Source organism: Dermochelys coriacea, chromosome 17 (assembly GCF_009764565.3).
Source record: "Dermochelys coriacea isolate rDerCor1 chromosome 17, rDerCor1.pri.v4, whole genome shotgun sequence".
Classification (NCBI taxonomy): Eukaryota; Metazoa; Chordata; order Testudines; family Dermochelyidae; genus Dermochelys; species Dermochelys coriacea.
Window position 1 is genome coordinate 2887508 of NC_050084.1, and position 23954 is coordinate 2911461.

General features: G+C 39.8%; 1 protein-coding gene across 3 annotated transcripts in view; it reads left to right on the forward strand.

Annotated features, from left to right (window-relative positions):
• The window catches only part of GOSR1 (golgi SNAP receptor complex member 1), a 68245-nt gene that overhangs the window by 39590 nt on the left and 4701 nt on the right, over window positions 1–23954 (forward strand). For all 3 annotated transcript variants that reach the window (XM_038375609.2, XM_038375610.2, XM_043499477.1), the window contains 2 exons: window positions 9331–9360; window positions 22878–22960. In XM_038375609.2, coding sequence (XP_038231537.1) covers window positions 9331–9360; window positions 22878–22960 — 113 coding nt within the window. The remainder of the gene's footprint in view (window positions 1–9330; window positions 9361–22877; window positions 22961–23954) is intronic.

Below are 23954 nucleotides of genomic sequence, written 5' to 3' on the forward strand. Positions count from 1 at the left end.
ATACTGTCAATCTGTTCAGCTTCGCAGTGAGAGGCAGTCGAAGGAGTGACCTTGGAAAACTGAGATGAAGGATATATTGAAGTAATGATGTGCAGTAGATTTGCATGAATTCCCAGCTTCAAGGAGATTTACGTGGTAAGAATAGAGGGGTGTAGACCATCTAGTATAAGAACACCATGACTGGTTTTTTTTCTGTCCTACACAAGTCAGTTTTACTTGCTGTGCTTCATTCATTCTGAAGAGATTTTCACATGCATCTGATACCTTTGGAACAAATGAAAATCATTGCCATTTATAAAAATCAAGAATTGCTGCATTTTTGTTACTTCGGTTCAGATGGCTGTAACATTTTTTGTGGTGGAGTTTTCTTCTAATCCACCTAAATGGTGTAGGTGATGAAAGATGTATGGCTACGTTAGCCCAGATTATCCATCTCTGCCAGTCTTCACCACAGAGTTAGCTTTATTTTGGAGTTGAAGTGATTTTATGTGTGTGGATAGTTTATGGAGTGCTTTGGGATATAAGGTGCAGTAGAAATAAGTTAATCCATTGCCTGTTGTTTGATTCATTGTGTTTGTGACCAAAGTGCTTCAGAGCAGATGCACTCTGTTATGACAGCATGAGATTCATCCAACTGGAAGAAGACTTAATTAGAAAAGAGCTTCTGTTTATACACATTTTGGTAATCAGATGTAATGGGAATAGAAATAAAGACACGCACGACTTCATTTTGAATAGTTACATATTTTTATAGTAAACTGTTATTGCTATAGAAATACCTTTTTTCATCCCAAAGTATAGTCTGTCAAAACTGCTATGCATTGAACTGAACTGGGATGTGATCTGTCAGCATTTTGAATCTGGCTGAAGGTTTAACCAAGTTTTATTAAAACCAAATATTGCATCTGATGAGTATATGATGACAGGTTTCAGAGTAGCAGCCGTGTTAGTCTGTATTCGCAAAAAAGAAAAGGAGTACTTGTGGCACCTTAGAGACTAAAAAATTTATTTGAGCATAAGCTTTCGTGAGCTACAGCTCACTTCATCAAATGCATTTGGTGGAAAATACGGTGGGGAGATTTATATACACACACAGAGAACATGAAACAATGGGTTTTATCATACACACTGTAAGGAGAGGTTTCAGAGTAGCAGCCGTGTTAGTCTGTATTCACAAAAAGAAAAGGAGTACTTGTGGCACCTTAGAGACTAACAAATTTATTAGAGCATAAGCTTTCGTGAGCTACAGCTCACTTCGAATGCATCCGATGAAGTGAGCTGTAGCTCACAAAAGCTTATGCTCTAATAAATTTGTTAGTCTCTAAGGTGCCACAAGTCCTCCTTTTCTTTTTACTGTAAGGAGGGTGATCATTTAAGATGAGCTATTACCAGCAGGAAAGAGTGGGGCGAAGGAGGAAAACCTTTTGTGGTGGTGATCAAGGTGGGCCATTTCCAGCAGTTAACAAGAATGTCTGAGGAACAGTGGGGGGTGGGGTGGGGGGAGAAATAACATGGAGAAATAATTTTACTTTATGTAATGACCCATCCACTCCCAGTCTCTATTCAAGCCTAAGTTAATTGTATCCAGTTTGCAAATTAATTCCAGTTCAACAGTCATAGATACTAAGGTCAGAAGGGACCATTCTGATCATCTAGTCCGACCTCCTGCACAACGCAGGCCACAGAATCTCACCCACCCACTCCTACGAAAAACCTCACCTATGTCTGAGCTATTGAAGTCCTCAAATCGTGGTTTAAAGATTTCAAGTTGCAGAGAATCCTCCCTCAAGTGACCCGTGCCCGATGCTACAGAGGAAGGCGAAAAACCTCCAGGGCCTCTCCAATCTGCCCTGGAGGAAAATTCCTTCCCGACCCCAAATATGGCGATCAGCTAAACCCTGAGCATATGGGCAAGATTCACCAGCCAGATACTACAGAAAATTCTTTCCTGGGTAACTCAGATCCCATCCATCTAATATCCCATCTCAGGGGATTAGGCCTATTTACCCTGAATATTTAAAGATCAATTACTTACCAAAATCCCATCATACCATCTCCTCCATAAAGTTATCGAGTAGAATCTTAAAGCCAGATAGATCTTTTGCCCCCACCGCTTCCCTTGGAAGGCTATTCCAAAACTTCACTCCTCTGATGGTTAGAAACCTTTGTCTAATTTCAAGTCTAAACTTCCTGGTGGCCAGTTTATACCCATTTGTTCTTGTGTCCACATTGGTGCTGAGCTTAAATAATTCCTCTCCCTTGCCTGTATTTATCCCTCTGATATATTTGTAGAGAGCAATCATATCTCCCCTCAACCTTCTTTTAGTTAGGCTAAACAAGCCAAGCTCCTTAAGTCTCCTTTCATAAGACAAGTTTTCCATTCCTCGGATCATCCTCGTAGCCCTTCTCTGTACCTGCTCCAGTTTGAATTCATCCTTTTTAAACATGGGAGACCAGAACTGCACACAGTATTCTAGGTGAGGTCTCACCAGTGCCTTGTATAACGGTACTAAAACCTCCTTATCCCTACTGGAAATGCCTCTCCTGATGCATCCCAAAACCGCATTAGCTTTTTTCACAGCCATATCACATTGGCAGCTCATAGTCGTCCTATGATCAACCAATACTCCAAGGTCCTTCTCCTCTTCCATTACTTCTAATTGATGCGTCCCCAACTTATAACTAAAATTCTTGTTATTAATCCCTAAATGCATAACCTTACACTTCTCACTATTAAATTTCATCCTATTACTATTACTCCAGTTTACAAGGTCATCCAGATCCTCCTGTATAATATCCCGATCCTTCTCTGAATTGGCAATACCTCCCAGCTTTGTATCATCTGTAGACTTTATTAGCACACTCCCACTTTTTGTGCCAAGGTCAGTAATAAAAAGATTAAATAAGATTGGTCCCAAAACTGATCCCTGAGAAACTCCACTGGTAACCTCCCTCCAGCCTGACAGTTCGCCTTTCAGTAGGACCCGTTTCAGTCTCCGCTTTAACCAATTCCTTATCCACCTTTTGATGTTCATATTGATCCCCATCTTCTCCATTTAACCAATAATTCCCCATGTGGCACGGTATCAAACGCCTTACTGAAATCTAGGTAAATTAGATCCACTGCATTTCCTTTATCTAAAAAATCTGTTACTTTCTCAAAGAAGGAGATCAGGTTGGTTTGGCACGATCTACCTTTTGTAAAACCATGTTGTATTTTGTCCCATTTACCATTGACTTCAATGTCCTTAATTTCTCCTTCAAAATTTTTTTGAAGTCTCTCGTTGGAGTCTGTTTTTGAAGTTTTTTGGTGAAGGATAGCCACTCTCAGGTCTGTAATCGTGTGACTGGAGAGATTGAAGAGTTCTCCGACTGGTTTTTGAATGTTATAATTCTTGACGTCTGATTTGTATCCATTTATTCTTTTACGTAGAGACTGTCCAATTTCACCAATGTACGTGGCAGAGGGGCATTGCTGGCATATGATGGCATATATCACATGATGAGTATATCAGTTCTGTATGTTGCTAAACTGCTGCACTGCTTGTGGGACTGAAGCTTTAAAATGTGGTGCTTTGGTATTTAATCTTCTGGTTAAATAATAAAGTTGGCGAAATAGTGCTTGCTTTTAAGGTAGAGAGATCAATTATTGGCTCCAATGTGAAGTGCCAAGCCATCACTTCATGCCCTGAAAACCTTTGTTTTTAGGAAGACTACACGAGAATGCATCAGTCACTTAGGTTTCTGTGAACAATTTCAGCTGTTCTGGTTTTTCCTCTCTACTGAAATGAAAGTGTTCTAGACTCACCATTTAGGTTTACAGAGAACTGATGGTTTCAGAGTAGCAGCCGTGTTAGTCTGTATTCGCAAAAAGAAAAGGAGTACTTGTGGCACCTTAGAGACTAACAAATTTATTTGAGCATAAGCTTTCGTGAGCTACAGCTCACTTCATCGGATGCATTTGGTGGAAAATAGAGGGGAGATTGATATACACACACAGAGAATATGAAACAATGGGTTTATCATACACACTGTAAGGAGAGTGATCACTTAAGATAAGCCATCACCAGCAGCAGGGGGGGGAAGGGAGGAAAACCTTTCTTGGTGACAAGCAAGGTAGGCTAATTCCAGCAGTTAACAAGAATATCAGAGGAACAGTGGGGGGGTGGGGTGGGAGGGAGAAATACCATGGGGAAATAGTTTTACTTTGTGTAATGACTCATCCATTCCCAGTCTCTATTCAAGCCTAAGTTAATTGTATCCAGTTTGCAAATTAATTCCAATTCAGCAGTCTCTCGTTGGAGTCTGTTTTTGAAGCTTTTTTGTTGAAGTATAGCCACTCTTAGGTCTGTGATCGAGTGACCAGAGAGATTGAAGTGTTCTCCAACTGGTTTTTGAATGTTATAATTCTTGACGTCTGATTTGTGTCCATTCATTCTTTTACGTAGAGACTGTCCAGTTTGGCCAATGTACATGGCAGAGGGGCATTGCTGGCACATGATGGCATATATCACATTGGTAGATGCGCAGGTGAACGAGCGTCTGATAGTGTGGCTGATGTGATTAGGCCCTATGATGATGTCCCCCGAATAGATATGTGGACACAGTTGGCAATGGGCTTTGTTGCAAGAATAGGTTCCTGGGTTAGTGGTTCTGTTGTGTGGTGTGTGGTTGCTGGTGAGTATTTTTTTCAGATTGGGGGACTGTCTGTAAGCAAGGACTGGTCTGTCTCCCAAGATCTGTGAGAGCCATCACCTTCAGCCCCCAACTAAAATCTCTCCAACGCATCATCAAGGATCTACAACCTATCCTGAAGGATGACCCATCACTCTCACAGATCTTGGGAGACAGGCCAGCCCCCCAATCTGAAGCAAATACTCACCAGCAACCACACACCACACAACAGAACCACTAACCCAGGAACCTGTCCTTGCAACAAAGCCCGTTGCCAACTCTGCCCACATATCTATTCAGGGGATACCATCATAGGGCCTAATCACATCAGCCACACTATCAGAGGCTTGTTCACCTGCGCATCTACCAATGTGATATATGCCATCATGTGCCAGCAATGCCCCTCTGCCATGTACATTGGCCAAACTGGACAGTCTCTACGTAAAAGAATGAATGGACACAAATCAGACGTCAAGAATTATAACATTCAAAAACCAGTTGGAGAACACTTCAATCTCTCTGGTCACTCGATTACAGACCTAAGAGTGGCTATACTTCAACAAAAAAGCTTCAAAAACAGACTCCAACGAGAGACTGCTGAATTGGAATTAATTTGCAAACTGGATACAATTAACTTAGGCTTGAATAGAGACTGGGAATGGATGAGTCATTACACAAAGTAAAACTATTTCCCCATGGTATTTCTCCCTCCCACCCCACCCCCCCACTGTTCCTCTGATATTCTTGTTAACTGCTGGAATTAACCTACCTTGCTTCAGAGTAGCAGCCGTGTTAGTCTGTATTCGCAAAAAGAAAAGGAGTACTTGTGGCACCTTAGAGACTAACAAATTTATTAGAGCATAAGCTTTCGTGAGCTACAGCTCACTTCATCGGATCATCCGATGAAGTGAGCTGTAGCTCACGAAAGCTTATGCTCTAATAAATTTGTTAGTCTCTAAGGTGCCACAAGTACTCCTTTTTCTACATTGCTTGTCACCATGAAAGGTTTTCCTCCTTTCCCCCCCCCTGCTGCTGGTGATGGCTTATCTTAAGTGATCACTCTCCTTACAGTGTGTATGATAAAACCCATTGTTTCATGTTCTCTGTGTGTGTATATCAATCTCCCCTCTGTATTTTCCACCAAATGCATCCGATGAAGTGAGCTGTAGCTCACGAAAGCTTATGCTCAAATAAATGTGTTAGTTTCTAAGGTGCCACAAGTCCTCCTTTTCTTTTAGAGAACTGATGAGTTCTGTAAGGTATTTTGTGATGTGTCTTGCTAGGTGTGACGCAGCAGGGAGGGGGGAGTGTTGACCTGGGAATGTGGCAGGGGAGTTTCATTGGGGATGGGATACCTGAGAGCCTGTAACCTGAGCCAGGAGGGGGAGAGGGGAAGTAACACCTCTGCCTGGGAAACTGGACAAAGACTTCAGAGTAGCAGCCGTGTTAGTCTGTATTCGCAAAAAGAAAAGGAGTACTTGTGGAAGTGAGCTGTAGCTCACGAAAGCTTATGCTCTAATAAATTTGTTAGTCTCTAAGGTGCCACAAGTACTCCTTTTCTTTTTGGACAAAGACTGCAGGGGAAAGCCTGCTGGAGGGGTTTTTGGTTTGTTTTGTGCTGGGTGGTGGGACACATGGAACCCCAAGGCTGGGGTCTAAGCTCCCTGACTCCCAGAAGGACTTGACTGAGGGGTCCAGGTTGTACCCACAAGCTCTGTTTTAGACTGTGTTCTTATTGTCCAATAAGTCTTCTGTTTTAATGGCTGGCTGAGAGTCACAGTGAATCCCAGGAAGAGGGGTGCAGGGCCCGGACTCCCCCACACTCCGTGACACTAGGCTCCAGAGGCTGACAGTGACATCTTGCCCCTGTAAATAGGGCTGTAACTTTCCTTTGGTTTAAAGGCACCATGTGGCCGCTTATGGCCCCTCCCAGACTTTGTGGGAGTCTCACTTTCACTGAACACACCACCAAAGAGCACTTCACAGGTGGCTTTTAAGTTATTTGAATTATCAGACCCTAGTCATTTGTGGCATGGGGAACAGCAGAAGAGGAGGTCTGCAAAAATACATTTTATACTTGCAAAAACTTTTGGGTTTTTTCCTTGGGGGTTTTTTTTGGGTGGGGGGGGGAGGGGAGATTGCCATTCATGTATGCAGCAGTAGTCGTTCTTGAGACAAAAATACCTGCAGACTAAAACTGGCATTTCCATGAGGTATAACAGCATTGCCTGGTTCTTTAATTGTAGACTGTAGCAGACATTGAGATGCCTGCTGAGTGCCCCTAACGCTGACTAGAATTCTTCTCCTAACCAAACGCCCAAACAAATGATCATGTCACACCACTGATGAGACTATTTGGCTCCAAAGAATATTCATAAATGCACACTGTATCCAGTTACCAGTTTGTACTCTGCACTTCACAAACCCTGCAATGTGTATTTCATTGTTGATATACAAAAACTCAGAAATGTATACAGTTGTGCTTTCCATCTGTTATTTAGTCTATTATTTCCTGTAGATCAGCATTATTTTGGGTCACCCACACAATCCACCTGTTGGAGTCAGAGGAGATATCAGTGTTCTAAAGGAACACACTCAATTAGGTTATGTACCATTGAGAAATTTTTCTTTCCTTCCTATCTCCTCCAGCGATCAGTGGATACCCTGAAACTTGATATTTGGCTACCTTTACATAGTCTCCATAACTACAGTATTTGGCTCTCTCCCCAGACTGACTACTGATCATGTGAAGAAGCAGGTTTTTTAGATTGTTCTAATTCACTTGCCACTGATTTGAGTGACTTTATTTTAGAGGCTGATGGGGACCAATCCACTTTTACTACACCCTTACAATCTTGACTGCCTCGATTGAGTCCTCTCTATTTCTTTTCACACTGAATATTTTTGGCTGGCTGTAGTCATTCTTCATCTTTTCATAATATTAACCCAAGCCATGGACTACACTGAAAATAGCAACTTGTCTGTGTTAAGGAGAGTGAAAACAAACAAATCGGGACATCTTGTGTTAGCATCTGCTCCTGGGAGTGTGAAAATAAATAAATAAATAAATAAATAAATAATATATATAAAAATACTGCTCAAGTTGCTACTTTGGTGTAATCACACTATTGTGATGGGGCATACATTTGGGGATTTCTGGTAAAGTTTCAAATTGGGCAGATTGTTGCAAAGAGGAGGCAGAACTTGGCTCTGCTTTCAAATGGCTCATGGAAACTTATTTTCTTGAGCTAATTGAAGGAAAAATTGAGTCCTGGAAGTAAGTGGGAGCAAAAAGAATGTAAGGTGAGAATAACCATACCTCTTTTACTTCCCATATCCCTTTTACTGTGGCAGCAATAAATTCGACTTTACTGTGGAGGACTGTGTGTTGTTTTAAATAAAAACTTCAGATTGATTTCTATGCCAGGTTAAAGTAGCAAACACATCCCTTTCTCAGCATCTCTTCTAGGATTCATGTAGTTCTGTGGAATAAACATTGCGTAAGATGAAGGCACGGAAATTGTTCAACAGTGATGTATGGAACAAAGAGAAGAAATGCACTTAAGTACTACAGCATAGATCTGAATGTACTGCCTTGATTTGGGGAGAGGGGTGGAATTTTTGTTTTGTTTTGTGTTAATACATGCTGGTCAGGGAGATTTTTTTTTCTTCTGTTTTTTACACTCCTAAGCTGATGCTGAGTGTTTGTTGATTTAATTGTGCATTTTAAAAAATGTATATACTCGACTAGCTATTCTTAAATTTAGAAATATGGGAGCATCACCTGATGACAGATACTGAAATATTGTGATGATGAAGATGAGTGTGGAATAAACACCTAGATACATTGCACTGCTACGTTAAAGTTTTACTTGCTTTATTGCGAGACACTTCTGTTTTCAGTGTTTTGTAACTTGCTATAAAATATGGCTTTGAAATGAAACTGGGTATTTACAATAACCTGAGTTATAGAAAAAACAAAATCATTTGAATATTCCAGGCATTTTGTTTGTTCGCTAACCTCACATGGCTTTTATGTTTAAATGAAATGTTCTTCTCTGTGACATTGTCTCCACAGAGCGCTGCTGTGGACTTCATATTCCTAGGGATAATAATGGAACTTCCTGAATAGCAGTTGTCAGCTAGGAGGCACGTGCATGGCTCTCAAGTTCTAAGTTCCATAGTTTGAGGATATCAGTATTCTAGTCCTTCTTGGTTCTGTATGCCAGTCTCAGAAATAGGGTGGCCCGTTTTTCATCATGGAGTGCACAGGCTGTTCAGTGAATAGTTCTAAACCAGTTTGTGTAGTTTTAGTCAAAGGGAATTCAGTTTCAGCTTTTATGTCTTGACATGTTGACAACTGTTATTATATTAGGTCCATTTGGGCCTTGCCCAAGATTCGAGATAGCAGAGAGGATGAGGTTGTGCTCTTGCCCAACAAATATATTCAATATGTTTCTGCTAAGGCTTTTTACTGTATTTTCTGCTAAGACTTTCATTATACGGGCCAAGTCTTCATTTGAATGGCCCCCCAAATAATTCACTATCAGGGCTAACTGGTAAAGGGCTGTATTCTGAAAAACATTGCTTGTATTGTAATAAAATATTTAGTGCTTCTTACTTTTTTTTTTACCATAGTTTTCTTTTTGCTTCCAGCTCGGATCGGCTGATAGAAGAAACAATAAGGTAGGAATAGATTTACTAATTTATTATCATCTTTTATAGAATCAGTATTAGCTCTGGATGCTGTTCAAAGTAATCAGTCATTTTATGTATACAACATCCATACTGAACCTAAGTCATATATAAGTGTATTGCAAATAAAATTAGGTCTGTTTGATTCCATCCACCCATTCTAGAGCAATGCAGTGCTGTCATTTAAAATGTTTTGTCCATTTTAATTTAGCAATTTAGACTTTTATGCAAAGATTTTTATAGATATTAATTATTAAAATATGACATACAATTTAGTTTAGTAGTGTTCAGGCACACTAATGAAGGAACTAGTGCTACATGGCTTCTGTAACATGTAACCGCATTCGCTATCTTAGCTTTGCAGTTCATATCAGAGAGGAAGTTTTTACAAGCAATCACCTGGGTGATTATTACTATTGTCAGGTTTCAGAGTAGCAGATGTGTTAGTCTGTATTCGCAAAAAGAAAAGGAGTACTTGTGGCACCTTAGAGACTAACAAATTTATTTGAGCATAAGCTTTCGTGAGCTACAGCTCACTTCATTGGATGCATTCAGTGGAAAATACATTGGAAAACTTTCCACTGAATGCATCCAATGAAGTGAGCTGTAGCTCACGAAAGCTTATGCTCAAATAAATTTGTTAGTCTCTAAGGTGCCACAAGTACCCCTTTTCTTATTACTATTGTGTGATTGATCATTTTTTTATTTATTTTTATTTGTGTGGTTGAAATCTACCATTTTGCATTGTACTGGAAATTTCAATGTCAGATTTCTGAAGCATCATATTCCAGCGTTATAAATTACTTTTCTCTTGCATGCCCTTTCCAATCTGCCATCTAACACTGGGATTTTGCAAACAATTAAGAGTTCTTGAAATAAGTCCTAAGTTTGAGATTGTCTCTCATAAAAATTTTTGAAGGGAAAATTTTATTTCAGATAATGCTTGTAACGGGATAAATGATCAATACTGCTACTAAGAGGTGCAGCAAGATGTGAAGTGTGTCCATTAAGGGTTGGCTAGCAAGCTGAATTACAGTTAGCTCAGTACAATTAGTGTAATGGGGGAATGGGTTGAAACACAGTAATGTACTGTGAGGTGCATCAAGCTAACAGAAACCATTAGAATGGTCAGCACTATGATACGTAGAAAGATGGATATTTTGTTTACATGAGCACCACTTGCTTGATTCAACATCCTCAATATCTGGACACCTTCAAAAACTGGCTTTCCTGATTAAACCCCCATTTCATTGTCTTGCTCAAAACACCTTTTGCTAAGAAGCATTTATATACTGATACTCTCCCCATCCTGTGAAAACTAAGCATCAACTCCACATTTCTGCTACCTGCTAGCTAGAGGGCTAAAAGGCCTGAGATTCTTGAAGTCTTGATCTTCTGCAAAGTGACTTAATGTTTTATCAGTTGAGTCCCCCACCTACTCTCTGGATTGTGTTTCAGCACCTGTGGGGAGATTTACTTGTGATGTGATATTGCCTACACTCTGTTGACTGAATGGTTGGATTCTGAGCTCTTTGCTTTTACTTAGTGGGAGTATATTGTTGCATTAACAGATGAACTTTGCCTCTGGGAATCTGGGTTCCTGAACTCACCATTCTACAGTTCATTAGTTCTAAAGAGGGGGCTGGCTCCCCATTTCATCAGGTGCCAAGGAGCTTCTCTGTTGTATCTTATGTAAATCTGGTTTGTTTGGTAGCCACAAGCAGCAGCTACCAGGATATGTAATTTAATTTGCATTGCTTCATTTCAGGTATTGTACCACAATACCTGACCTCCTGAGGTCCCTTCCAACCCTGATATTCTATGATTCTATGAATTCAGGCTCTGCTTAAAGTCAGAATGGAATTTCTGTTTTGCCCTTTTCCTTGCCCAGTAATTGGAAACATTCAGGTATGATGTTAATTTGTGGTAACACCCACTGCATCTGAAGGGAATTTACCAGTTAGAAAATCATCCAGCTCTTTAATTAGAGCATTGTCCATTGCTGACCAATTAGAACACATGGACTTGTGTAGAAGAGGCTGTTTGAATGCTGATTCCTTGGGTGACTGCGATGTAATTAGCTTATCTGGCTACTAATGTCTGTCTGTCTGTCTTTAAGAGTTACATCTATTGTAGTTCATTGTTTGGATGTAACTCAGAAGGCTGCAAAATCATTAATCATTTTTGAAAAGGTTTGTTACTAAGTAGCCAACGTGGAAACATTGGAAAGTGCCTTTTGTGATTGTGGGGGGCCTTTGTTGATGACCTCAGGCCTGTTACCAGTGGGCAGATGGCCACATTACCAAACCCACCAACACAGCTAGCACTAACTGTTCCCCTGGTTGGCAGTCCCAACAGAGAAGTTAAGGAGTGAATAAGCCCAGAGAGCAAACTCCTCTGTATGGTCCCTCCACAGGAATGAGCAGGGGAGGGGGTCATGGTCTCTGCTGTGCTGGTGCTTGTGCTGGACCTGTTCTGTGACTAATGGAGGTATAGCTTCCCCAAGGCAGTCTGGACATTTCAGAAACTCTCCATCCATTTTTACAAAAATTGTTAAAAACTCTTACATGACACAAGGTTTTCTAGAGCAGCATATTTCTGCCCAGGGATGTGTGGGATGTGATGCCTTGCACGGCATTTCTTTTGGGGACAGTGTTCACTTGCCTTGGGCAGATTTAAACATAAATATCGGTCTGTATTTAAACGTGTATTTAGTGTTCTCGGATTTTCTTCTCCACTTTCAAACTTTGTCATTTTCTCAAAATAGGAACAGTGGCTTACTAGTGACTGTATTTTTCATTTACCATACATACTTTTGAAACATTGTTTTGTAGAGTATTGTTTGAAGCATACATCAGACTGCAAGCTGTGTCCGACCAGTGATTAGTAGAAAGTTCCATAGATACCTTTTAATTTGGTATTTCTCTTAGGATTTTGCAAAAAGTCCCTCAGTTCTGGTGGTGATTGTCAATACACTTTGTTTACTTTAGGGAGAAGTTGCCTCCTGTCTAGGAATAGAGTGACTTATTCGATGGGAGAGAGAGAAGGAAAATGTCCCGTCCTGTGTTGTCGCCCACCCACCTGCTCCCCAAATAGCCTATCCCTTGGCTCTAAACTTTCTCTGATATAAGAGGGCCAAGGCTCAATCACTTTGCCTTGCAATCTTTCCAAAGGAACATGGTATAGTAGATTTTTCTGTAATCTGCGCTAATTGTGTGTGGCTCTGTCACCCTCTAGCAGCTCTGTCACATTCAAAGGTTTATGACCTGGTACTGCTTCCATGCTAGGAGATATGGTTCTTTAGCTCAAGTTATAGAGATTCATGCTTTCTCATCCGTAGGTGCCAGGTTCACTGGTGATAGGTGACACAAACAGGGGCATTGTTACATTGGCTAAGATGTCTGTAACCACTAGATGACAATCTGTTCTCAGAGCCAAGAATCATGACGCCCAGCATTCCACAGCAGGAGAAGTCAAAAATCAGGAGACAGACCAAAAAACATGACTTAATCTATTTATAAAAATTTCATGATTTTGGGGCCAATATCGTATTTTTGGATGATGTTTTTGGACTTTTGGGGTTGGCAATACTCCACTTACATTAAACTTTAACTTCATTGCAGAAGATGATGGATATTATTTGAGTTTTAGCTTCAGTAATAAGAAGCACGACGGAAAATTGTTGGCAAAATCTTCTTGGGGGAACTGAGGGGACAGCTGTTCCTTTGTTTTTCGTCCTTGATTTTTCAAGATAGAAAAATGGCAAACAAAACATGTTGGAAAAAGTGACCCACCCAAAATTGTCACAGTAGTTTAATAGTAGAGTTTAAAAGGCATCTTCCTGACAGAGCAAGAAGTAGGTGTTTTGGTATGTTTCATGTGGCAATGAAACTCCTACATATATGACTGGCAAAAGAACACAGTTTAACATTCAGTAAAAAGTTACTTCTCATTGGCTCTGCATTAAATTGTAGCTCTGTGTGCGAGTTCGACTCCATTTGGATGCATTAATTGATGGAAACAAATGTTTATTTCTGTAGCACTTTTCGTTCCAAAAGAACCCAAAGCGACATACAAATTCTATATGGGGATCATGAGCCCCATCTCTGAGAAGAAATGTCAATTACACAGTGCAGAGCGTCGCTACACAAAAGTTAAGGAAGTGAAGCGGGAAAAATTACGATCCAGGGCAGAATATAGTTACCTGAACAGGAATCTGAAATACCCCTCTGTCATTGTGCCTCAGTGCATCACAGCTGAGGATTCCAGATTCAGGACAAACTGCTGAGAAACGGGGCAAACTCTACCCTAAACTGGTGGTTATTCTTCCATAAGATATACCAAATCAACAACAAAAGTAAATTTCTGTCTCACCACACTGGCTAACAAGAAGTCAGAGATGCAGTCTCCTTAGGTATCCCAGCCCTTGTTTTGCCACCCAGACACTAGACTTAATGATGAGTAGTTATTTAAAACCAATTTCATCAACCAAAGGGTGGTTCTGATTCCAAAGGATGAGCCATATACCCAAGTCAGTATATCTCTGATCTTATCCAATAATCATGTTGCTAACAATCCTTTAGTATCTAATATCTAACTGTTTATTTATAAGATAAGAGGAAAGAGTTAAAATGGTCAAAGAAATCAAATACATATGCTCGTTGCAAAGTTCTTGTATAGGTTTGTAGCAGCGATGGAATAAACTGCTAGCTTATAATGTCTCTGGTAACATCCAAAAGATTGGAAGGTCCTCAGTCCTTTGATTGTAATGCTCCTCTTAGTGTAAGTCCATAGTCCAGAGATCAGAGTAAGAAAGAGGCAAAATGGAGATGCTTCCAGTGCTTATACTTTCTTCCATGTGGAGGGAAAACTCTCAGTTTTAGTTAGTGGAAAAGTCCAGTTACAAGATGGAGTCCAGAGTCACATGAGCTAGTCACGTGACCTTGCATGCTTCAGTGACTTAGGAGCAGCCATTGCCCATATTCTGGCTGAAGCATCCTCAGGAAAGTCCATTGAGCAGGAATAAGCTTCTTCCATGTCTGTTGTATGAGCTAAGTGTTCTTTAATGGGCCATCAACTTGAATAGGCCTTTCACAATGTGCTGGCCTGACTGGATGTAAACTAACTACTCTGAAACCTACCTTGTGGGTGTTACCACAGGAGCAAACGGTGTTTGAAATATTGGTACACAGTCAATATTCATAACTTCAGATACAAAGATGATACATGCATACAAATAGGACAGTCATGTTCAGCAAATCATAATTTTTCCATTGATCTCTTGCATGACATATTTTGTACAAGATTTGTTGCAATTCTATGGTGATATACATAGTCATATTTTAATAACAGGAGATCACACCCTCCACTTATGAAAAGTTGTAAGGGTTCTTAATGACTTGGTGGAGAGGACCTTGGTTTAGGGACTCGACCAAAAACGCAGTGCCCCTTAATGCCCTTGGGAAAACACTGTTCTGCTCTGGTTGTATAAGTTTTCAAACCTGGCAAGTGTCTGAAGGAATGTTCCCAGCCACTTTGTTCACTCCTGAAGTGGGGACTTCGCTGTTACTCCCAGTGAGGGGGGGAAGAGGGTAGGGGCCTTGTAGTTTTGTCTGTGTGTATGCATGCATGTACTGGCTCTTAGGCTGCTGATTACAGTGCATCCCATCAGTCCTGGGACTGTCAAACTAAGATTCCATCTGTTTTGAAATAGTCGTTTAAGATTGGTTCTGCCAAACCCTTTCCTGGTAACATAGCTTTGCTGGGCTATGTAGCAAGAAGAAAATTTGAGTGCTTTTAAGAATCTAGGTTTGAAAACAGTTTTCCATCTCAGAACCCTTTACAATATCTATATATGTGTGTGTGAGTCCATTTTTGTTGAAGAAGAATAACATTTATGGGCTTCTTAGAAGTGAATCTTAAATGTATTTAACATTAGTACTTGGCTTGGAGCCCTGCACTTGACACATCAGATTATGATGCCGTCATGGATTATTCACATTTAGACACTAAAGCATGCAAAAGAAACCAAGGAGAGGTAAAGAAGCAGAAACTAACTTTCAAAACCATAAAATTCATCTGCCACTATGCAGTTAAATGTATTCTATTTCAAGAGAGACGGCTGAGTGGAAGGGCTTCCAGCAGAGACCAGGGATATTAGATCTTCGTTCTCCCAGAACTCAGATAACTAGTTTCAGAGTAGCAGCCGCGTTAGTCTGTATTCGCAAAAAAGAAAAGGAGTACTTGTGGCACCTTAGAGACTAACAAATTTATTTGAGCATAAGCTTTTGTGAGCTACAGCTCACTTCATCGGATGCATTATGCTCAAATAAATTTTTAGTCTCTAAGGTGCCACAAGTACTCCTTTTCTTTTTTGCGAATACAGACTAACACGACTGCTTCTCTGAAACCTGTTATTATGCAAGGCACTGAATTTAGCCGTATGGAGTGGAAATCTATCAACTTCATGAAAGACCGAATGCATCCGATGAAGTGAGCTGTAGCTCACGAAAGCTTATGCTCAAATAAATTTGTTAGTCTCTAAGGTGCCACAAGTACTCCTTTTCTTTTTTTTTTTTCAGATAACTAGCATATTCTAAAATAAATTTACTAGCTGTTTCCTCCTTTCCTCCTGTTCCTGTGACTGATGGAGGACAACTAAGTAACTCCTACGTGACTGAAAGTATATATTTGATACATTTTTAACGTTCCCGCAATAAAATTCAGTTCCTCTAAAAAGAAAGAAAAGTTCAGATCTGGAAGTTTGTTTTGTCTGTAGAAATTTCCATACCAGATCAGGCCAAACATCCATGCCCATGTGTAGTATTCGTTTTCTGACAGTGGCCAGTGCCAAATGCTTCAGAGGAAGGTGCAGGAAATGCCATGGTGGACAAGTATGAAATAACCAGCCCATAAGGGAAGTTTCTTCCTTATCTCGATCAGTTAGGGGCTGACTTCTGTCCGATAGCACGAGGACCTATATCTCAAGACCAAAAAAAAAAAAAAGTTAAAATGGAGTTCAGGTCGAGAGTACAGGTCTGTAACATGGATAAAGATTCATCTTGGGATAATTACAATCTCCCTATAATATTTATTACATATCCAGTAAATTCAGAGTTAAGGTTACGCTTAACATATTTGGATTTCTTTAAGCTATGGAAATGCACTCAATGTACTTAACTCTGTCCTGTAGTGATGCTGTGCAATCGCCATACGATTTCTGAATTATAGTATTTGTGGTTCAGATGGGATAAAATTATTTTTAAAGGCCCAGTAGTTTTCATTTTGTTTCCCTGTCATGGTGTCACTACAAGGCAGAGGTAAGTACTCTCAGTATGACACAGATGCTTAATTTCTTAAAGGACACACTTTTAATTGATTTTTAATAAAAGAACATAACCTTTTATTTCTGCTATATCTTTTATGAGCCAGGATGACCAGAACAGAACTCTCCGCTCCAGGTGGGGGTACACCATCAATGTATATAAAGACATAATGTGATTTCAGTACAACTTTTGCATCATATTCTTAATACATCCTAACATTTTGTTTGCATGTTTGAGTATAATGTATGCATGATTCATTACTTGTTGCAGTTTGAAGATAATCCAACACTGGCTGTTCTGAATGAAAGCCAAATCACCAACTGGTAACATTTCGTTAACAAGGCTTGCTGAAAACCTACAGTGAGCTTTTCCCCATCCCCCACCCTCCCTTAAAATTGACCTCCCCGGCCAGGCAATGTGCTTTAAGAACCTGTGATCTCATGGTTGAGAAGCTAGGTCCCCAAAGGGTTACCTTGTTTCATTTTAATAATTCTTTGCAATCACATCCAAGAATATTTTGTTTTACAAGGGCTAAGAGCTTCGTTAAATTAACTCACATTTGACACATTCAAATTATGCATGAAGGATAAACAAATGCTTTGTAGCTAACTTCTTATTTTTGCATCCCCACCTCTCCAGGTAGCTGGGTCCCATTTAACTATTCAGGAATATTTGGTTATGCACCTTTTTTCTGCAATTTTTTAAAATTTGGGTCAACCAACATTTCCTTTCCGACAATATTTCAGTAGAAGTTATCAAGATGCCCCATATTTTGTGAAAGTTCTAAGTTCCTAATCTGTAAACTTTAAAGTCTACTAGCTTTTGATTCCCTCACTTATAAAGTAGGCTTCTTCTCTGATTGGATGTTAAAACATGAAATCCTCCATTCCATAATAAAATGAAATCCTCCATTCTCATAATTATTTCCCCAGGGCACCTTGTAGATAGCTCAGCAGCACTCTATCTCCTGGCAGTCATCTCCCATCTCTTCTTCAGTACCTTGAAGGCTGCTTTAATGAATCATTAGAAGTGTTGTAAGAAAATACATAGCTTAATGCAAAAAGGGGATTTGCTGCTGCATGAGGATTCTGTCTGAACAATTAACTATGAAACCAGCGCATAGGTCTGAAACTGAAATTTAGACAAAGTTTCCTGTGTGCAGTAGTGAAATCCGACCTACTATTACCGAGTTATACACCGCCCAGTAATCCAAAATTCCCTGGAAGCTTTCCTCAGTAGCTAATTATCTTTCTGGGTCTTCTGTTGATATTATGACCTCAAAACACTAGGGAGGAAAAACATTTGTACTTCGTTACAAATGTATATAAATGATCTTACAAATGATAGGCAGTATTATATATCAAATCACATGACAGGCATCCGATTTCTATTTACAAACTTTTTTTAGCATTGGATGATAACTTGCTGCTTCTTTTCTGTTCTCAACTATTGATAGCCTGTTGAGAATTTCTGTTAATACCTTTTGTTGAACATCCTTTCACCACGTTCTTATGTAGTATTGGGATAAAGACAGATTGCTGTAGCTTGTTTCTCTTTTCCTTCCATGTTAATTTTAGACGTGAAAGGGATCGCCACTGTAAAGATGAATCATTCTTTTTCACTGGGCTAAGTTAGTTCAGGTACCCATGAAAAAAACAGATTTGCCATGTGGTATATTTTCTGGTATTTACAAAAAGAGACTCCTTGATGAGTTTTCTGTATGTGACCTCACTCTGTTCTTCCTGTAGATGTGAAGGACATTAGTTAACTGAGTCAGACAAGCCCTTCAAAAACAAGCGTTGGTCAGATTGATGATGACAGCTTTTTGGACTGATAGCATTAATTTTCTCCCCTTTGCCTCAGAATACCTTGCATTTATATAGCTCCTATAATTTCAAACCACTTTTCAAACTATTGGAATCGTGTCAACCACCTCTGGGGGTGACATAAGGTAGGTGTTAATAGTGCACACCAACACTATAGAACATTTTAAGACAGGAAGCCAAGAGTGTCATAGCCAATTGGAACTTCTGGTAGGCAGAATGTCGTTACCCCAATTTCAATTTGAGCAGGATGTTGGGGTTAACACTTCACTTTTATATAAAATGACTTTGGGATGTTTAATGGTTGTCAGAACCTTGGTTTTACATCTCCTTTGAAAGATGGTTCCTCCATCAAGGTATTGCCTGCTATCACTATGCTAAGACAGTCCTTCAGTAGAGATTTGGAAGAAGTGTTCTGCCTACAAAGCTACTATTACCTCTTCTGTTCAATAGCAACTTGCTTTGTCTTTGTCTTCCATCCAACTGCTGAAGCCATCCTGGCCTTGCTTAGCTTATAAGACCTGATGAGATCATAAGTGAGATGGCTGGAAATCCCTATTGCTTCTCCAAGTAGCCAGCAATTTTTGTTTTATGCTGATCTGACATGAATATATAAAAAAGAATGCTGAAGATGATTGACAAAAGCAAAGTAGTCCACTGGAGACAGGAATTGCTTTAAGGCTTTTGTTAGTTCTAGCCTGATGACCTTCAATTCTCTTAAAGAATTTTTTAAACTTCAGAGTGGGTATTGAATGTTAGTCTGCTTTTATGGAGTAGTCATTTGGAAATATGAGTTTAATACACTTCTTGTCACTAAACTGTTTAAACGTATCGATGATTGATCAGCTCCCAATTGACCAGTAAGCTTTCAACTTGATACTAGTGCTAATGGAACTCTAAAGTGAAATAATTTATTGATCTGCTCTGTCAATACATATTATTCAGAAGAATTAACTGTAAAGAGCTTTGGGGGAGAGAGGCAAACACCGTCCATAAAGACACAAGATGATACCATAACTCTACAATGATATTGGAAGCCATTGATGATGATCCTTTTACTTCATGTTCCTCCAAATACTGCTGTTGGGTTGATTCAGTTTGTTTACCTTCTCAATAATACTGTTGTTTAATATTAATCGTAATGTTCTGGTCTACTCTTGTATCTCTGTAGATGAGCACGATACTTTACAAACTCTCAGGTAGGCTAGGCATTGCCCCTAAGGGCTTCCAGTTGAGTATGAACAAAAACCAAAAGAAAAGAGGAGGCATGAGGGTTGGAAAAGAGTTTCCTAAGAGATCAGTGATAATTCAGATTTTTTGTAAAGTAGGGGAGGGAAGATGTGTGGCACATGGTAGAGAGGGTGAAGTTACAAGCATAAAGGGCTTCTTGGAGTGGAAAAGGTAGAGTAGAAAGTGGAAGAAGCCAAAAGCAGTGTCATGCTACAGGGAGGTGTTTTAGGGACCATTGACCCAGTGGATTTGTTTGTTCCTCTAGTGAAATTCAAGTGAGTTTTGGTATTGATGCTTTGCTACAGTTCTCCAAAGACAACTGTTGAACTCAGCCATTCGGTTCATCTTCCCTGCTGCTTTGCTACTGCTGATCGTAGTGTCACAGGGGAGCAGCAAGGCAATATTATGCCATAGGATGCTTCAGAACTGTTTGTCCCAGGGTGACTGTCTTGTTTAGAGGACCTTTATTGCTCCTTGCTAATTATTCTGGGTTCAGGTTCCCATAAATGTGTCACATTTAGAGAGACCAAGAAAGACCTGGTCTGCACTTGAAAAGTATCCCAGGGTAACTATTTTGTTAGAAGAGTGATTATTTTTCACCAAAATAGTGTTATGGGTAGAACTCTTAGTATGGGTGCAGTTCCATCAGTATAAAGGTGCTATATACAAAGAGAGCTTTTTTCCCCTTCCTGTATAGCAATATGCCACACCAATATGAGCACTTTTATACCGGTTAGCTGCATCCACTCCAGGATGATAGATTGGCATTAACTATTCTGGTATTGTTATAGTAATATGAGTTGTATGTGTAGATCAGCCCAACTTCCTGAAATGAAATAAATTCCTTTTCATTATAAACCTGCTGTTGAGAACCAAACATTTCCAGTGTCAAAGGTTATGTCTGCACAGCAACTTGGAGTCCATGTGAGCAAGCCTCCCAGCTTAGGCCAACAGGTTCGTGCTAGTGCTCTAAAAATAGCTGTATGGACAGCATGTGGAAGTTTCAGCTCCAACTGGAGCTCAGGCCCTGAAGTCCACCCTCTCCCTAGGCTTCAGAGCCCAAGCTGCAACTTCTAAGAGCAGTGTACACAGCTATTTTTAGAGCACTAGCGTGAGTCCCACTAACCTAAGACTCTCAGTCCAGGCGCACAAGCTCACTCCTGGGGCTCCAAGTGCTGCATAGACATAACCAAAGAAGTTTGTTAAAATAGGGTCAGTTATGACCAATGTTGTGTTTATCAACAAAATGCAACATTAGCCATATATTCCATGGGACCTGGGAAAGAGAGTTAAGCTTTTATCTCCAATGCATTCCTGACTCTTCATACTTGCTGTCATTAGAAACAGTGTTCAGAGAATTAGCAGGGACTGCAGTTCTGTATAAAGACATGTCGGGGCTCAGCAAGTTAAAAATATTGTGAAAAGGTTGGGGGTCTGCCTCTGTCTTCAGTGAGAGAGAGCTCTTTTTCTAACGGAAGGCTTCCCCCCCTCTGAGAAGGGCAGCATTAAACTTGTTCTCCTGTTGCCCTATTTTATGTTATAATGCTTGTAAAGTATTTAATCTTTTGCCCCTCCAAAACAAAACTACTCAGACAATCTAAATCTCAAACTGTGTCAGGACCCATTTGATTTTTAATCCTTTATGCTCCTCATGTGGGTTTAGTCAACAGGTAAGGGTTACATCCTCATCTATTATCAGTCCTAATGGTATATATGGTGTATGCTCTGTGTGTTCTTGAAACATTCACCAGCCAGGAAGACTGGTACTGCTCTAGTTATGTTATCCTTTTCTCTTCCCTGTTCTTTATTAAACGCACTAGGTCTCCACAAGCCACAGCTCTCACATCTTTCTACTGCCCCCAGGTATAACTGAGCTTAAATGTTTCTCTTAAGAAAGCCATTCCATTCAGGTCAGCTAAATAAAATTTGAGCTGCAGTTGTAAGTAATAGGCTGCCCATTCATTTTCTCTTTTATCTCCTTGTCCTATAACAGAATAGAAACCAAATTTTCAAAAAACTTTTTTGAAATGCCTTGTCAGTGTCTTTCATTGCCTGATTATTTACAGTATTATTGATCATTGAGGGGGGAAGGAGGTGTGCCTGACTTTTCCAGAATGAATGAAATTTGAAATAAAAACTTGTACTTTTGTTATGAAATGTTATTTTAGTATGACCCTACTCATGTATGTGTGTAAAATATAATGCATAACTGCTGCATCTGGTGCTAAAACTGCATTGTATGATTTAGAAGTTTGTGAGCTGGCTGGCTCATGGATAGAGTTCTCAGCAAGGACAAGTGTTTTAAGTGAATTTGGTGACATGATGGAAATACATTGAGAGTTAGATTACCCCAAAACAACGTGGCCTCCCTTTCTACTCCCGCTGACGAGGAAAACCGTCCATTCTAACTCGCTAGTAAAAGATAAATTAGTACCGGTGTGGACAAGCTTAGCCCAACTGATGACCCTTCATTGCCAACTTGCCAGGAGCCTGAGGACTGCATCTACCTTGTGTAAAATAGAATAGATGGCAGCACTCTCATAGAACATAGACACTACAGAAACTGTGGATGTCCGCTTTACATGTAACCCTTGTTGTAGAGTTCCATTGGCTGTATTTGATCTCAGGCTGCACTTTGATCATCTCTCTGTTAGAAAGCTCACTTTTTCAGATTGCGCTAATCCTTTTAATTGTGATTGATTGAACTCTCATTTACTCAATTATTTTTATATCCATCACACCATAGTGTACCCGTCAAGGCTTTCAGGTGCTATCTTGAGCGAAACAAATATGTGGATCCCCACAGTTCAACCAAACCCCTGATTGTAGGATCTCTGCCATAAGAATGTTTCTAGGCTTGTCTCTAATGTTGTCTCATCTTTTTATTTTATTTTATTCTAATAATCTGCAGTGTTACCAAAGTTGCACACTTTTGCCTACTAATAGCTTATTAAAAGGAAAAGTGGTAAATGGCTAATTGTTGAAGATTAATGGAGAAAATGGGATCTCTGGAGGGTAGCGACATCCCATTCATCTGAAGGAGCTCTGCACACCTTGCTTTTCCGTTGTTTCAGCTTCCAGGTTATTTTTAGTACCAGCGATTTGATCCATTCTTTTTTTCCTCCTCCAGCATTGCCATGGCAACAAAAGAAAATATGACTTCGCAGAGAGGGATATTGAAGTCAATACAAAGCAAAATGAACACCTTGGCCAGTATCCTTTCTGAAAGAGCTGTGCTGCAAGTGCCTTCAGGGAGAAGCGATCTCGAGACGATACATTCTGCAAATTGGGGTTCAACATGTTTTAACAGGCAATGGCAATATAACGCAGTCATTGTACGTCTACTGAGCCAAGGATTGCATTATGCCTATCCCACTCCATCAGTAAGATGTCTTGCTCGGATTAACAGTGTGATAAACTTAGCTGTTGGGTTTTTTAAATGCAACTTTGAATACTACATATAAGCCAACATTTAATTTTCATTTAGAGATCTAGAACAACAAAATCTAACATACTCCAATTACATACACTCTGCTAGAAGTATTGTTGTATTTTATTGTTTCCTGGCATTTTACTTTCAGGGACAAATGGCTGCAGTTTGATGTGGATGTGTCATGGCTGTAGTGCATAGCTAAATGTTTCCATGACCTGAAGATCCCCTTGTTTCACTCAGACCTCTTGATTTTAAGTTTTTAGTTCATTTCATCTCCCCCATTTCATGCTCCAGGCTAAAGAATGTGCTGGATTGTGAAGTCATGCATGCGTACCATTTTTCCTACTATTTCTTCTTTTCCATTGTAGTAGCACAACAAGGGGCATTAGACTCCTTTGATTAGACAGAAGATATGTACCTTGATGAGACATAAATTTCATTAGACTGTTTTTAAGGGATTGGCAAGAACAAAAGCAACTCAATAAACGTTAGCCTTAAAAGATTCTTGGGTGCAAAGACAAAGCTCTGAAACTTGCAAACTTGTTGCAGATCTAATTTATACATTAGATAAATCTCAGCATTTTACAAGGAAAGCAGTTCTTCCCTCTATGTCATGCAGTAAGCAGTCTTCATCTGTGGGATATGAACTATTTTTGTAGCCAAACACCATCCATTGTTTCCTTTACCATTATAGTGTTCTGCTAAATAAATTCCACAACCTTTTGTATGCAGCTAGCCCAGATTTCATGCTGGATTACATATAGGCTTCTGCAT